This window comes from Podarcis muralis, chromosome 9 (genome assembly GCF_964188315.1).
Source record: "Podarcis muralis chromosome 9, rPodMur119.hap1.1, whole genome shotgun sequence".
In the NCBI taxonomy this organism is placed as follows: Eukaryota; Metazoa; Chordata; class Lepidosauria; order Squamata; family Lacertidae; genus Podarcis; species Podarcis muralis.
In genome coordinates this window covers 76,962,543-76,979,320 of record NC_135663.1, presented here as the reverse complement: position 1 = coordinate 76,979,320, position 16,778 = coordinate 76,962,543, and the positions used below count along the sequence as shown (strand labels likewise).

The 16,778-nt window shown below is 48.6% G+C and overlaps 1 protein-coding gene across 2 annotated transcripts in view; it reads left to right on the top strand.

The window, feature by feature from the left end:
- LOC114604589 (uncharacterized) overlaps nucleotides 1–16,339 on the top strand; it is a 30,360-nt gene extending 14,021 nt beyond the window's left edge. The window contains exons 11-16 of one of the 2 annotated variants that reach the window (XM_028744831.2): nucleotides 994–1,207; nucleotides 4,869–4,961; nucleotides 9,774–9,875; nucleotides 11,846–11,950; nucleotides 12,455–12,515; nucleotides 14,603–16,339. In XM_028744831.2, coding sequence (XP_028600664.2) covers nucleotides 994–1,207; nucleotides 4,869–4,961; nucleotides 9,774–9,875; nucleotides 11,846–11,950; nucleotides 12,455–12,515; nucleotides 14,603–15,159 — 1,132 coding nt within the window. In that variant the 3' untranslated portion in view covers nucleotides 15,160–16,339. The remainder of the gene's footprint in view (nucleotides 1–993; nucleotides 1,208–4,868; nucleotides 4,962–9,773; nucleotides 9,876–11,845; nucleotides 11,951–12,454; nucleotides 12,516–14,602) is intronic. The other variant, XM_077934458.1, reaches the window with a different exon arrangement.
- The last annotated feature ends 439 nt before the right edge of the window (nucleotides 16,340–16,778 follow it).

Sequence of the window (16,778 nt, the reverse complement as noted above, 5' to 3'; positions counted from 1 at the left end):
TACAAAGAGAATAAAATGATAAAATTACCTGATAAAAACAACTCTTAAAATCATTCAAAAGCTAAACTCAGCTATTGACTAAAAATGGATTGAAACTTTCATCAACTTTCTAAACATCTGCCTAAGCAACAATATTTTTAGCAGGTACTGGAAAGAGTACAGTGAGGGTGCCTGCCTGATATCAATAGGCAGGGAGTTCCAACGATAGTGTTCTTACAATTGTAGAATGGGTATTACGCGGCAGGTGTAAAAACGCCAGTTCCAGCAATTGAAGCAGTCTGGTGCAGGGGGGCTACATTTGGGGATATGGGGAAATGAGATCTCAAGTTGTTCAGGACTTACCGTATTTTTCGCTCTGTAGGACACACCTGACCATAAGATGCACTAGTTTTAGAGGGGGAGAACAAGAAAAAAAATTCTCTCCCTCTCTGCGCAATGCCCCTTCAGCGAAGCGGCAGGAGAAACGGAGCCCCTTCCATGTCTCCTCCCGCTTCGCTGAAGGGGCGCTGCGCAGAGAGGGAAAGCTGTGCAGCGCCTCTCCAGCGAAGCGAAGCCAGGAGAGCAAGAGGGATTGGTGCACACTGACCCCTCTCGCTCTCCAGGCTTCAGCGAAAACAACGCGAAGCCTCCAGAGTGTAGCGTTGCTTTCGTTGAAGCCATGGAGCCTGCATTCGCTCCATAAGACGCACATACATTTCCCCTTAATTTTTGGAGGGGAAAAAGTGTGTCTTATAGAGCGAAAAATACGGTATATACTAATCGTAACACCTTGAACTTGGTCTGGTGGCAAATTGGCAGGCAGTGCAGATCTCTGAGCACAGGGGCAATATGCTGACCTGGCCTCCCCTCTGTCAGCCGTAACCCTTCAGCATCCTGCACTGACCACAGTGGACCAAGAGCAAGGGAAGCCCCACATGGGGCTTGAAGTAACCCCTGTAACCACGAGGTCAGAAAGCGAGCGAGCGCCTGCCTTGTCCCCTCTGGTTCTTGCAGGGAATCCTGGAGGCTCGTACAGAGAGAGAAGGACCTGCTGCAGGCTCGTGTCCTGGAGCTAGAAGCAACTCTGCAAGCCAAGCAGGAGGAGGTGGGCAGCCAGATGGAGCATATCCCCCGGGACAGGAGAGGTCGACAAGGGCAGCGGACGGCAGCCTCGAAGACCAAGGAGGAGGAGCTGCAGAACATGAGTGCCCCGGGCCTCTCTGCGAAGGTGTGGGGCTGCTGGGGAGACGACACTCTGCTAAGGCTATTGCCTTTTTCTTCCCTTCTGCAACTGCAGGGGTGGGGAACTCCAGGGTAGTGGTGGACCTTGGGGTCAGCAGTGCCCTGTGCAACTCCAAAATTTGGCACCCCCCAACTCTCCCCCCCCAATTTATTGGTTTTCTCTTATAATACACAAACATAAACACAGAAAAGAACATTACATTTAATACAACATAAAAACTTAACAACAATAAAACCGCAAAAGATAAAAGAAGAATTTTTCTTCTTATACCCTGGTATATTTACATTGCCAGAAGACTTCCTCAACACCTTCCAATCTGAATTTAATCATAACACATACAGTGGTGCCTCGCAAGACGAAATTAATCCGTTCCGCCAGTCTCTTCGTCTTGCGGTTTTTTCGTCTTGCGAAGCACGGCTATTAGCGGCTTAGCGGCTATTAGCGGCTTTAAGAAAAAGGAAACAAACTCGCAAGAACTTGCAAGACGTTTCGTCTTGCGAAGCAAGCCCATAGGGAAATTCGTCTTGCGGAACGACTCAAAAAACGGAAAACCCTTTCGTCTAGCGAGTTTTTCGTCTTGCGAGGCATTCGTCTTGCGGGGCACCACTGTATTTAGCAGTTCCCAATTTCATATTTATAACATCAATATCCTCTTTCATTACAAACTTCTTATCCTTACTTCCAATTGTAATCCATAATAGTCATTATTTATTAATCTTTTTCTATCCCTTAGCCTAATCTGTTACTTCTAAGAGTTTCTTAATTTATCTTATATTACAATATCTCACTAAATATTCTTTAAATTTCTTCCAATCGTCTTGTGTTTCCTCTTCTTTCTGGTCACGGATTCTTCCAGTCAGGTCAGCCATTTCTGAAAAGTCCATCATCTTCATCTGCCAGCAACCCCCCAACTCTTGCGCTCCATGCAAAATCTCAATTGCAAACCCCCACCCCCCGAGGTTTGGCACCCAGTGCAACAGAACAGGTAGTGCTCTCCTGAATCTGCCTCTGTGCAGGGAGACTTCCAGGGGGCTTGCCATCTAGCCACCAGGACCCTCTGCAAGCCAAGCCTCTCCCTTGCCCTACTTCACAGCCTTTTGGAGCAGGGAGGCCCAGCTTTACATACCAAGTGCGCCTCAAGAAGGCTTTGACACAGAACCCGCAGGCTCTTTCTCTGCCAGAGACATCACACCTCTTTCCCAAAGCCCAGCGCCTCCTTACCAGGTTTGGGAAGGTAGCATTGGGGGCTGGGGGAGGCATCAAATGTTGCCAAGGGCCACCCCAAAGGCCTGCATGCTGCCCCCAGGCCACGTATTGGACCGCCCTGTCCTGAAGTGTTTTTGTCTGGCTGGAAATATGTCCTGGAGCTCTGACCCTGCCTTGTGCTTGAGTGTGCCAGCTGGGCAAAGGAATAATTTGCATCTGTTGCTCCACCCACTTTTGCTTCAGGCCCCGCCCACCACTGGCATGTGGTCCCCAGAAGGTTGCCCCATGGGAAGGCAGCCCTCTGGCCCTAAAGGCTTCCCTGTCGCTTTGCGAGCACCTTTAGCCATAGACTGTCTTGTTGAAATCAGAATAGGTGAAGCTTTTCCGTTCTCCGGGCCACAGCCAGACCATGCCTTCAAGCAGACAGCTTCCCCACAGAGCCCTTGGAGCTGTAGTTTTCCCACCACAGCGTAATAATAATAATAATAATAATAATAATAATAATAATAATAATAATAATTTATTTATACCCCGCCCATCTGGCTGGGCTTCCCCAGCCACTCTGGGCAGCTTCCAACAAAATATTAAAATACTGTAGTGCATCATACATTAAAAGCTTCCCTAAACAGGGCTGCCTTCAGATGTCTGCTAAAAGTTTGGTAGTTGTTGTTCTCTTTGACATCTGGTGGGAGGGCGTTCCACAGGGCGGGCACCACTACCGAGAAGGCCCTCTGCCTGGTTCCCTGTAACTTGGCTTCTCGCAGTAAGGGAACCGCCAGAAGGCCCTCGGAAATGGACCTCAGTGTCCGGGCTGAACAATGGGGGTGGAGACGCTCCTATAGTTTCCAGCACCCTAAACAAATACCGTTCCCAGGATTTTTTGAGGAGCCATGTGCTTTCCATGTATGGCATGGATGTGACCAAGGAAAAGCTTCCCTTGCTTTTAAGTCATAGAACTGCAAAAATCCTTTAGGCCAGCCTGCAGCAAACTGTTAAGGGGGCAAGGAGCGCCATGTTTTGCTAGGAGTCGTCAGTAGCCCTCTCCTCCATCAATTTCTCCAGTCCTCCTTTACAGCCAAGCTGGCAGCCACCGCTGCCTCATGTGGGAGGGAGTTCCATAGTTTATCTGTGTGCCATGTGAAGAAATGCTGCCCCCCTAATCCATCTTGAATCTTCCAACATTCAGCTTCATTGGATCCTCATGAGTTCCAGTATTATGAGAGAGGGAGGGAAACTTTCCTGTGTCCACTCTCTCCATGCCATGCATCATCATCATCATCATCATAATTAATAATAACTTATTATTTGTACCCTGCCCATCTGGCTGGGTTTCCCCAGCCACTCTGGGCGGCTTCCACAAAGACCAAAAATACACTAAGATTTCACACATTAAAAACTTCCCTGAACAGGGCTGCCTTACGATGTCTTCTAAATGTCAGGTAGTTGTTTATCTCTTTGACATCTGATGGGAGGGCGTTCCACAGGGTGGGCGCCACTACCGAGAAGGCCCTCTGCTTGGTTCCCTGTAGCTTTGCTTCTCGCAATGGGAACTGCCAGAAGGCCCTTGGCACTGGACCTCAGCGTCCGGACTGAACGATGGAGGTGGAGATGCTCCTTCAGATATACTGGACCAAGGCCATTTAGGGCTTTAAAGGTCAGCACCAAGACTTTGAATTGTGCTTGGAAACATACTGGGAGCCAATGTAGGTCTTTCAAGACCGGTGTTATGTGGTCTCGGCGGCCGCTCCCAGGCACCAGTCTAGCTGCCGCATTCTGGATTAGTTGTAGTTTTCAGGTCCCCTTCAAAGGTAGCCCCACATAGAGCGCATGGCAGTAGTCCCTAGGAAACTCTGCCCATAGCTGTCAACTTTCAGATTTGAAAATAAGGGATCAGCAGCCTCGAAAATAAGGGATCAGCAGCCTCACCTGTCCCGGGGACAGTCGACGGGATATCTAACTATCTGGGATAGCAGCAGGAAGCAGCAGGAAACGTCGCTGGAATAAGGGAATTTCCCGCAAAAAAAGGAAGGTTGACAGCTATGCCTCTGCCATGTGGCGTCTTCCTCGCCTTCAGGAAGGGGCCTCTCGCAGTCCCACCAGGAGATACCTGCGGGGACAGAAACTGGGACCTTCTGCTTGCAAAGCAAACCCCCTGCCGCTGAGCTGTGTCTCTTCCCTCACCTTTAGCCTCCCTGCTAAGCCTGTGTGGGCCCCCCCCCCCAGGTTGTCCTTGAGGGTGTTGAGAAGGCAGGTGCAGGGCATGGCAGGGCAGGCTTGGGAGGGTTGCTGCGGCTGGCACAGCACCCAGCTGGGTTGCCGAAAACCCCGAGGCTTCACCTCCCACTTCCAGAAGCCGAGATCTATGAAAGAGACGGGAACCAGAACAGGGCCCTGCCATCCTCCAGCCTCTCTGCCCACACAGGTCCTTTTCCTCCCCCAGGAACAAAGTCAGGACTCGGAAGCGAAAGTCACCAGGAGCCCCCAGGGAGAGCAGGAGAGCCTGAGGTGGCAGCATCAGCTGGTGACCGAGCAGGTAGGCGGCAACATTACCTCTGTCATCGCTCCTCCTCACCTTTGCCTCTTCCTCCCTGACTCACCATGTTCTTAACGGCTCTTTGGAGACAGCAGGCCACAGCCAAGGAGGAAGGAAATGTCATCCTGGGAGCGTTCACAAGGTGTGTGTTTGTGGGTGTACACACAAGAGCCACTGTTGACTCATCTGCCCACCACTTCCTGCTTGGAAGTATGCGCATGAGTCCACTTGGTGCTATATTCATTGTTTTGTTTAGTTGTTTAGTCATGTCCGACTCTTTTTTATTTATTTATTTATTATTCAAAATTGTAACAAGGCATATTATCCAAAAACATATCATCCTTGTCCCCCCCCCCATTTTCCCTCCCTCCCCCCTCCCACACAAAAACCCCACCCCACCCCACCCCAACCCCGACTTCTCTCAGTTCCAGTCTTTGGTTTCTCTAAGAATGCTGTTTTCTGCATGTTACAAAGTTGTATAGATCCTCAAGCTATTTAGCTGATTATTATCAATAAAAAGCATATGAATGTTTATTCAAAACCTGCCAAGGAGTCCAGTTGGCTTTGTTGCGTCTTCAGATACAGTGGTGCCTCGCAAGACGAAATTAATTCGTTCCGCGAGTTTTTTTGTCTAGCGAATTTTTCGTCTTGCGAAGCACGGTTTCCCATAGGAATGCATTGAAAACCAATTAATGCGTTCCTATGGTCAAAAAAAGTCGAAACAAAGCCAAATTTGGTACAAAAAGAGTTTATTAAGTGCTCTTTAAAGTCACACATACTGTAAAGAGCATTTCAAAATTCAAACCCAGATTTTTTTTTAAAAAACAGCAGAGTGGCCCAATGGTCACAGAAAATTATAAAAATGCAGAAAAAAACCACACAAGCTTCCAGATTCTTGCAAACCCCTCCCCAACTGTTCCCCCAGCCACCCACCACACAGAAATTCAAAGCCGGATTTTTTTTCGTCTTGCGAAGCAAGCCCATAGGGAAATTTGTCTTGCGAAGCAGCTCGAAAAACAGAAAACCCTTTTGTCTAGCGAGTTTTTCGTCTTGCGAGGCATTTGTCTTGCGGGGCACCACTGTACTTTGTAAAGGGTTCCCATTCATCCTTAAAGTCACAGTTATCCTTGTCCCGTAGCTTATATGTCAGTTTTGCTAGTTCTGCATAGTCCATCAATTTTTCTTGCCATGATTCTTTAGTTGGGGTTTCTTCAGTCTTCCATCCTTGTGCTACCAGAACTCTCACTGCCGTTGTCGCATACATGAAGATGTTTTTCAACTTTTTTGGCAGGTCTTTCCCTACAATCCCCAACAAAAATGCCTCGGGTTTTTTATCAAATGTTCAATGGAACATTTTCTTGAATTTGTTGTATATCATTTCCCAAATTTTTTTGATTACCTTACAATCCCACCACATATGATAAAATGTCCCCTCCTTTTCCTTACACTTCCAACATATATTTGAACTAGTTGTGTCCGACTCTTCATGACCCCATGGACCAGAGCACACCAGGCACTCCTGTCTTCCACTGCCTCCCGCAGTTTGGTCAAACTCATGCTGGTAGCTTCGAGAACACTGTCCAACCATCTCGTCCTCTGTCGTCCCCTTCTCCTTCTTTCCCAACATTAGGGTCCATCTTTCCCAACATTAGGGTCATTCTAGGGAGTTGTCTCTTCTGATGAGGTGGCCTCAGCTTCAGGATCTGTCCTTCCAGTGATCATTCAGGGCTGATTTCCTTCAGAATGGATAGGTTTGATCTTCTTGCAGTCCATGGGACTCTCAAGAGTCTCCTCCAGTGCCATAATTCAAAAGCATCCATTCTTCGGCGATCAGCCTTCTTTGTGGTCCAGCTCTCCCTTCCATACATCATATATTCATAAGGTCATAGAATTGTAGAGTTGCAAGGGACCCCAATGGTCATCTAGCCCAACCCTCAGCTAAAGATATGGTTTTGAACGACACTTGCTTTCATTTTGGAACCCAGAGCAGCCTTTGCCTGCCTGACAACCTCTAACCGATGGGCGTCATAGTTCAAAGTGTGTCGAAGGCACCAGGTTGGAAAAGCTTGCTAGAAAGCTGCCCTGATATCGAATCACACTTTTGGTTCATCTGGCCCAGGATTGGCCACGCTGAGCGACAGCAGTTCTCTTGACTTTGAGGTGGGGGGGGGGGGCGCTTCCTAGCCGCATCTGGGGATGCCAAGGATCAAACCCAGGCCTTTCATGCTCTGCAACCTCTGGTCTCCATCTGGAGCAGGGCTGTTAGTTATCCGTTTAGAGCAGTGAAGTCGGGTGTCATCCCCCCCATGCATTTCACAGCTCTTCCCCAACCCCCCGCTTCAATTGATTTATGTTTATGTACACTATGCAACACATTGTTGGCCTGCGGAACTCCCTCCCACAGGAGGCAGCAATGGCCACCAACTTGGATGGCTTTAACAGCGGTTTAGAAAAATTTATGGAGGAGGAGAGAGCTACTGATGGCTATTAGCCACAATGGCCACACTCTGCCTCCACGGTCAGAGGCAGAGATGCTTCTGAATACCAGTTGCTGAAAGCCTCAGGAGGGGAGAGGGCTCTTGTGCTGGACTAGGTGGACCACTGGCCTGACAAAAGAAACCCAGCACTGGAAACGCAGTGAGTGCACGGGAAACCAGAGTGGGAACACAAGGCCAGCATCCCTGGCCCCGTGAGGCTGTGGAGCACTCTTCCGACAAATTCAGCAGGCATTCTCCCTTTTGACTTCCAGATGTCTCTTGAGGACTTCCTTCTGCTGACAAGCCTGTGTCTGTGTTTAAAATGTCCTTGAGTAGCCAGACATTTCAATTATTGTGTTGCACTGCTTTTAATGGGTGTGTGGGGGGGGGGCTGTTTATACAGTATTGCTGGCATTTTATGAGAAGGCACCAAATCAGTGCTTGTATAAGCAATCAAACAAACCAGCAGACTTGGGGAAGGGCCATAGCTCAGTGGCAAGAGGGTCTGCCTTGCAAGTAGAAGGTGCTGGACTCATTTCCCCCTGCTACCTCCAGGCAGGGTTGGGAGAGATTCCTTGCCTGAAACCCTGGAAAGCCTCTGCCAGTCTGTGTAAAAAATAAAAATAAAATAATAATAATAATAATAATAATAATAATAATAATAATAATAATAATTTATTATTTATACCCCGCCCATCTGGCTGGGCTTCCCCAGCCACTCTGGGCGGTTTCCAAAAGAATATTAAAATACTATAATACATCAAACATTAAAAGCTTCCCGAAACAGGGCTGCCTTCAGATGCCTTCTAAAAGCCTGGTAGTTGTTGCTCTCTTTGACATCTGGTGGGAGGGCGTTCCACAGGGAAGGCGCCACTACCGAGAAGGCCCTCGGCCTTAATAAATAAATAAATAAATAAATAAATAAATAAATAAATAAATAAATAATTTATACCCCGCCCATCTGGCTGGGTTTCCCCAGCCACTCTGGGCGGCTTCCAACAAAAGATTAAAAATACATTAAAATACTGAGCTCGATGGACCCGTGGTCTGACTCAAGCACCTTCCAGTGTTGCTCAACCAAGCACAGCAGGGCAAGCGAGGCACAGGAACAGATTTAAAAGGGGCGTCAGGCCTCAAAGGCCATAGTCCAAAATTACCCAGCTTGCAGCACAGCACCATAAAGGTTAGGCATCCAACTGTCAAGGTGGTGTGAAATTCTACCCTCTGCTGCATTGGCTTAAGTGCATGCAGCAAAATGAATGTTTGAGCTGGCATGGCGCTGGGCGATGAGACATTGCACAGGCGCCAGGAATGCCCCTGGCAGGTTAAACTTCCCCTCAGAGGAAACTTTGTTCCTGCACCAACAGAAGGAATCCCCTCTGTGTGACTGACTTGGGGGCTCCTCCAGAAATACAGATTATGTAGCACCAATCCTGATTTGTTTGCAAGAAGGGTATAAGGCAGCTGGACTCTGCCTGGTCTTTGCAGAGCATTCATTCAGATTTCTTTGTGTGGCAGTTACGTGAAAATGAGCCTGTGTCCTGAGCTGCTTGTGGGGCATTTATTACACACGTTCCTGTTCGTAATCTGTTCACCCCACACTTTTCAATGTGTTTCCACTGTCACTTTCCAAGCCACAAAAAAGTCTGTGTTGTTGCTGCTGTTTTTTCTTCTTCACAAAGTGAATTTGTTGTACTAGGGGCAGCAGAACACTTTTAACCAGCTTTAAAATTACATACATAAAGTTGATTCATTTATTATGTTTATAATCATCTTTCTTCCAAGGAGCTCAGGGTGGCGTATGTGGCTGTGCCCACCTCCTCATTTAAGCCCCACTGCAGCCCTGTGAGGCTGGTTAGGCTGAGAGTGGGTGGCTGGCCCAAGGTCACACCCAGGGAGCCTCATGGCTGAGACAGGATTTGAACCCTGGCCCTCGCCTGACACACTCACCACTATGCCACATGGGCTCTCAGTTTTAACATGAACTTAATTTGCTTCTGCAAAACACCGACAGCCCAGAGGCACCCAAAATATGTAATCCAAAGTAGCAATGTTACTGTTTAGGGGTCTCTGCTGTCTTTGGGTGGGTGGGAGTATTCTGCAACATGTTATTGATGGTGCATCAGAAGTGGGTTTATACCGCACCGTCCACACAGCATTCTGCTTTATTTGTTGCTCTGTGATGCTTCCCCAGCTGTTGCCAGGGAACTTGGAATATACCATGGCACAGCTCAAATATTGCATCTAACCCAGATTACCAAATTTTTCATAGCTGCTTTTGGGAATCCCTGCTGGCTAAGCTTAACATTGCATCTGTTTTCTGCCCTTCTGACAGCTGAAGGAGCTTTTCAGGCAGCAGCAGGCAGGATACAAGAAGCACCCCAGAGGACCAAAGGAAGAAAGCTCAGTGGCGCCTCTGAAGTCGCAAAGGATGCTGGTAAGAACTCTTCCCTCCCTCCCTCCCTGGTGGGTTTCTTGTGGAGTAACACTGCAGTTGGGTGTTGAGAGTGACAAGAGTCCCAAAATCCGCCACATTTGTCAGAGGAAGGGTGGGGAGAAAGAAAGAGATGAGGTTGGGGGCAGCCCTATATGGTGTCCTCCAGACATTACATAAGAACCTAAGGAGAGACCTGCTGGAAGATAGGGAGATTCAGAACAGAGAAAAGCAAGTCCTTCTTCACGCAGTGCAAACTGTGGAACTCACTCCTGCAGGAGGCAGGGATGGCTTTAGAAAAGGTTTGGACAAATTCATGGAGGAGGAGAAGGCTCCTGGTTCCTGGCCTGGTTCCTGGTCTTGGTTCCTGGCCAGGATGGCTCTGCTCTGCCTTCACAATCAGAGGGAGCAATGCTTCTGAATGCCAGTTGCTGGAAACTGCAGGAGGAGAGAGGACTGCTCTTGTGCTTGTGTGCTCCCCACTGGGGTATCTGGTTGGCCACCATGAGAACAGGATGCTGGACTGAATGAGCCCTTGGCCTAATCCAGCCTGCTGCTTCTGATGTTCCCATCCCAGCTGTAACACAACGAGCATCAGAAAAGGAATTGGCTTTCTGTGGTTCAACAACGTGCTCAAACCCTGCAAAACCCTTTTATTTGGGGGGAAGATGTTAGAATTCCTGCTCCATGATTGCAGTCATGGGATTGTTGTCTATCACATGACGGTATATGTTTTGACTCCACAGAGTGGCAAGTGATGGAGACAGGATGTTTGTGTTACTGTGTTCCGTGAAGTGGGACTATTGTCCTTTGTTCTTTACCTCTTTGTTGTCTGATGCTAGAGAGAGAGGGAGCCATGTTGCAGTGCTCCGTGTGTGTTTATATGTAAACAAAGTAGATTAGCCAAAATGCTGAGTTGCTGAGGTCTGTCACGCATGAGCTGCGAAGACTCTGTGGATCCCTAAGTGTGCTAGTGTTGGTTGGCATCGGTCGCTGTGATGTTCAGGCTGAAGAAAGCTTTTGAAGCTCCCGAACGAAAGACCAGGAGGGAGAGAACATGCCAGTCGGGCATGTGTCTCTGCCAGGGTCCTACTCAAGTGTAGGCTGATCTCCTGACAGAAATGACTTGCCCTAGCACTGTATGGGGGGCACTTATTCTTTAAGGGCAATGGAAGCATCATTACACCACTTCCTCTGCCCCACTATTTTTAGAGCAGTGGAGAAGATACAAAAGGACCCTCCATCCAAATGTGCCTTTCCAGGGGAAACCCTTAAGTGTTGAAGGCAGGTGTCGACTATTGGCAAAACCTATTGGTGTTTCGCAACTTTCTGACTAGTTGCAGGACCTTAGCCAGAATCCACGGAAGCAATTGGCAACTTGGCTGCAGACAGGATAGACGAAGCAGGAGCCAGGAACTTGTAGTTAGGTGTTTATTATATACAGTGGACTATTTACAGGAACAGAACACGGATCTTTTGCTAGCTCTCTCTGACACGACTCACAACTTCTACACTGATACACAGAACTCTGAACCTCTGAACTAACACATTCCATAATTATCACTCCTTTGAGAGAGCTTGACCAATCAGGGAGCTGTCTCCATGTCTCTGTTATCACCAGGCAGACTTACTCCTTCAGATTGCCTTCTGGCTGTCTGCCAAACCTTAATTGACTCTGTGTGAGTAGCTGCACGTACACAGTTTCCCAACATGGACAACCTAAGCCTCGCGGACAGCTTGTAACCCTTGGATGCCCTCTGTGCGCCCTATCCACCAAACCTTCATGATCCTGCCACCATCACAATGGGAAACAGAGTAGCTGGCTGGAAGGGGGAACCCAACCCCAGAGCACAGAGCCTAGTGTGTGGTTCCTACACCTCTCTGGGTGCATGATGTCCGTGGTCGGGTTTCAGGGCACGGTGCCCTCTGGAATTTCAAGGACTTCTATAGCCTCTTCTTTGTGCTTCCTGCAGACTGTAGCCAAACCCATCAGGCTTCCTGAGGAAGGTCAGGGTGTTCCCTGCACCAGTGAAGAAGCCCAGAGTCTACAGCAGCAGCTGAGAGAGAAAACGGAAATAGTAAGGAAGACTACTGATGGGGGTGGCAGGAAAATGCCAGGGGTTCCTCCTGCTCACTCAGGGGCAGGCCAGCCTGCCTCGCCGCCTGAGGCAAAACAGGAAGGTGTTGCCCTGGGTGAACACCTTGTGCACCGCCTGCCCCCCACTGCTGCCTGCGCTAAAGCCTTGCTTCCCAGGGTCCCGAGGCTGTGGCCTCCAGTTTCCGGTCAGATCTCTCAAGGCCTCTGTGTGGTTCCACAGGGCTCTTGAGAGATTTCTCCTTACCTCTGCTCACTGCAGAGCAGCTGCCCCAGTCCGCCTCATGGCCCTGCTCCTGCCACCCATTCAGAGAGGCCACTTGACAAGTCCACCTTCCCGATCTGATGAAGCCGGCGTTTGGAAGGTTCAGGTCACATAAAAAGAAGTTCCCCAGGAATTCTTTGGTGGATGCCACAACTGCTAAACATGATGTATGGTGCCGATGTGGCAGCCCGCCCCCCCTTATAATTCATTTCTCCCTTCCAGATCACCTCCATGGCCTCTGAGATCCAAGCTCTGAAGCAGAAGAATGAAGCCTTAATGAAAGGTAGGAGGGATGATGGTGATGGTGATGATGATAGGCACCTGGTTGTCCACTGTGAGAAGAGGATGCTGCTGGACTCGGTAGGCCTTTGGCCTGCTGTAAGGTGTTAGAGCACCTGCTTGGCATGCAGAAGGTGCCAGGCTCAGTCCCCGGCATCACCAGGTAGGACTGGGAAAGATTCCCTGGGTAGTGTAGACAAAACCCACTTTGATAGAATCCTCTTTTTTCCTTCCACATTATTTAAGAAGAAGTATTAATCACTTTTTTGCCACAGCAACTCAAAGTGATTTACAGTATGTTAAGCAAACAACACATACAGTGGTACCTTGGGTTAAATATGCTTCAGGTTACATACGCTTCAGGTTACAGACTCCGCTAATCCAGAAACAGTACTTCAGGTTAAGAACTTTGCTTCAGGATGAGAACAGAAATCGTGCTCTGGCGGCGCAGCAGCAGCAGGAGGCCCCATTAGCTAAAGTGGTGCTTCAGGTTAAGAACAATTTCAGGTTAAGAACGGACCTCCAGAACGAATTAAGTTCTTAACCCGAGGTACCACTGTACATCCATTGAAAGCAGTACACATATTTTTGAAACACCTACATTAAAACACACATGCAAGAAGGCCATAGATCGTTATAAAGTTAAAGGCCTGACCAAAAAGGAATGTTTTCTGAAGATATATAAGGAAGGGTCAAGATGAGCCTCCCTGGGGAGAGTCTCCCACCCTTGGGAGGCCAACCCAGAAAAGGCCCTGTTCTTGTGTGGCTACCCATGAAGGGTGGCTCATGCAGAGAAAAAAGGCTTCAGATGACAATTGCAGGACCTAGGTCGGTTCCTGTGGAGGGAGGCGGTCCTTGAGGTATTGTGGTCCTGAGCTGCCAAAGGCTCTGTGGGTGAAAACCAGCTCTCTGAACTGAGCCCAGAAAAGAATCGACAGGAGCGTCAGGCAGAATTAGTGCAATGCGCTCAGACCTTCTGCTCCCAGTCAATAATCTGGCTGCTGAATTTTTGCACCAGCTGTAGCTCCTGAACTGTTTTCAAAAAGAGGTATGTGCAGCCCATTGCAGTAATCTAATCTGTAGTGGCATAGCTAATTTATTATATTTGAGACTGCAAGCATTGTTTTTGTGTTACTGGTTCTTATGTTTCTGCTTGTTTGCTATAAGCAAGGGTCACCAACCCTTTTCGGACCGGTGGGCATTCTTAGGCGCCAGGTTCTGCCCAACTTTTGGTGGGCCCAGTGCATGTGCATGGCGTCACACAGCGGGAGGAGGCAGCGAGGGTGGATGGAGCCCATCACAGCTGAAGGAGGCCCAACGGTGTTTGTTGCAGCCTTGAGAAGGCCCAGTGATGCCCACAGGAAGGCTGGTGGGGCCCGGACCTCTCCTTGAATTTTTTGGGGGCCCTCGGCCCACCCTAGATGGTGCCTCTGGTTGAGAAACTGCCATGGGTGCCTGTCACAAAATGGCTACTGTGAGGGCATGGCGTAACACAAAATGGCTACCACATCTGAACGAGCGGAAGAGAGGCAGGGCAGGAGTGGCCCAGTAAATGGAAACAAGAACAGAGGAGGAAGAGGAAACAGTCCACATCTATTACAGATCTTTGAGGGGAGCTTTACTGAGGCCTTTCACAAGCACCTTAGGACATACTGCAGGGAGTGGGGCTGTATTGGAGACCCCTGGCATAAGCTTTAATGGAGGGAGAGAGAGAGTTTATGCTGAAATAAATCTATTAGTCTTTAAGGGGCCACCACACACCATGGTTGCATTTTCTTGCAAGGACTTCTTAGATCACTTAACTTTGGAGCAGCTGAGATTGAACCATTGGTAGTTTTCCACCAATGCTTAAATGTTATCGAAGAACTTAAAAACCTAAGAAGAACTTAGCTGCTGGATCAGACCGAAGGGGACCCATCTGGACCAGCATCTTGTTCTCACTGTGGCCAACCAGATGTGCCTTACAGTTTAATATAGGTATTAAAAAACCCCAACTATTATTTGCTGCCCTGGAATCTTTTGGAGCTGAAAGTAGGGGAGATAATATTTCTTTACTAAATCTCTGCTCCTGTTTCTCTACTCCCCAAACAGCCAAACTGAGATTCCAGCAACAGATCCAAGATATCTGCAGACTTTCGAAGCAAGGACCAGAAAGGAGCAGGGCTGAGTGTTTGGTTCCCCAGCTCTCCGCTAACCCGGACCAGGATGTGCAAAGCGCTCATGGGTGCAACAGCCCTGTCCCTTCGCCCCAAAGGAACGAACTCACATCCTCCATTGGCGGCAGAGAGAAATGGCCTGCGGCTGCACCGGACGCTCAGCTCCACTCTGGTGCTGAAGAAGAGCAAAGCCGTGTCGCTTCTGACACGTGTGTCGCACATTTGTCAGTCACAGGCTCTGCTGCCCATGGAAATCTCCTCTCTGCATGGCCTCTCCCCTCGCCCCCGGGGTCCTCCAGCCCCACTGTGCCTTCTGTAATGCTGTCGTTGCCCCCCACGACTTCTCACCAAGAAGGCCAGGGCCACCTTGAGGGCGAAGGGACCTTGCCCAGCCCCCGGAGCTCAGCTCTTTTGTCCCCGAGGCCATTTGGGTCCCCAAGACCATGGTCCCCCTTTAAATTCAGAGGGAGCCCCGAACTTTCAGAGGACTGAACTGAAGGAGAGCTGGAGAAACTCTGCCATATTTGAGCATTAGGAAATTCAATGGGAAAATCACTTAGACCATGGGTAGGCAACCCAAGGCCCGTGGGCCAGATGCGGCCCAATCGCCTTCTCAGTCTGGCCCCCAGCAGTGTGTTTTTACATGAGTAGAATGTGTCCTTTTATTTAAAATGCATCTCTGGGTTATTTGTGGGGCCTGCCTGGTGTTTTTACATGAGTAGAATGTGTGCTTTTATTTAGAAATAGAAATACTTTATTGTCACTGTACCATTTGTTTACAGTGAGATTAAACGAGCCCCACCTCCCCACCCACAATCTCTCAGTCCTTGTTACACACTGTGTGCTGTCCTATGACCACCAGCCCTGAATGTCAGCTGCAATGTTGCTGTCTTCCATTCAGCAGCCTCACGGCCACAGGTATAAACTGTTCTTTAACCTGTTGGTGTGGCTTATAATGCTTCTATATCTCCTGCCCAAGAGCAGGAGATTGAAAAGGTGCCGGCCAGGGTGTGAGTTGTCCCTGAGAATGTTCCTGAGGCAATGGTCTCCTGCGATGACATCTAGCCGACTCAGGGGACAGTCCATGATATCGTGTGCTGTCTTCACCACCCTCTGTAGGGACTTTCTTTCAATGACTGTCAAACCAACGTACAACACCGTAATACAGTATGAGAGAACTGTATTACAGTGCATCTCTGGGTTATTTGTGGGGCATAGGGATTCTTTCATTATTATTTTTTCAAAATATAGTCCGGCCCACCACATGGTCTGAGGGACAGTGGACCAGCCCATGGCTGAAAAAGGTTGCTGACCCCTGGCTTAGATCATCTGGAGAGAGTCTCTTTGCAGTACTGTGCCCTGCAGGGTGTCACGGGGCGGTGACTCCCAAAATGGGCTTTTCTGCTGCCGTCCTTCCACCATGAAGCAGCACCCATCTTGCTGAGACACCCCTTCTTCTCCCCCAGGCTCTCCTGGAGCATAAGGCCAGTTTTTATCTGTAGAAATTCCCTGAATTCTTGTTTCTGCATCCTTTCATACTACTTTTTTTACTGGTTTTGTGTGGTATTTTTGTAGGACTCGTCTTATTTTTGTGCTTAAATTGTTTTTCACATTGTGTTATGATCTTGCAACCTGCCCCGGAATCATCCCAAATTGTGGGCCTAAAAAGGTCATTTTATGCAGGACAGAGGAGAAGTTTGAACCCTCCCAATCTGCCCTTCCCACTTGGCTTTGCAGAATTTGGGGCTGCATTTCAGTTTGCCCCTCGTTTCACAAAGTGTGAATTGGTCAGGTTCACCTCTAAGTTATACTGTATAACCTTTAGGAGACATCTGAAGGCAGCCCTGTACAGGGAAGCTTTTTGATGTTTCATGTTTTACTATGTTTTTATATATATGCTGGAAGGCACCCAGAATGGCTGGGGCAACCCAGTCAGATGTGCGTGGTACAAATAATAAATAATGATTATTAAATGTAGACTGTATTGGCACTCTCTTGCACATCATCCTGTTTCTGCCTTTGAGCCATCCATTTGGATCTTAGCTGGCTTTATAGAAGATACGCAGACACTGATTATATCCCCCCCCCCTTTGGGTTATCTGACATGATCA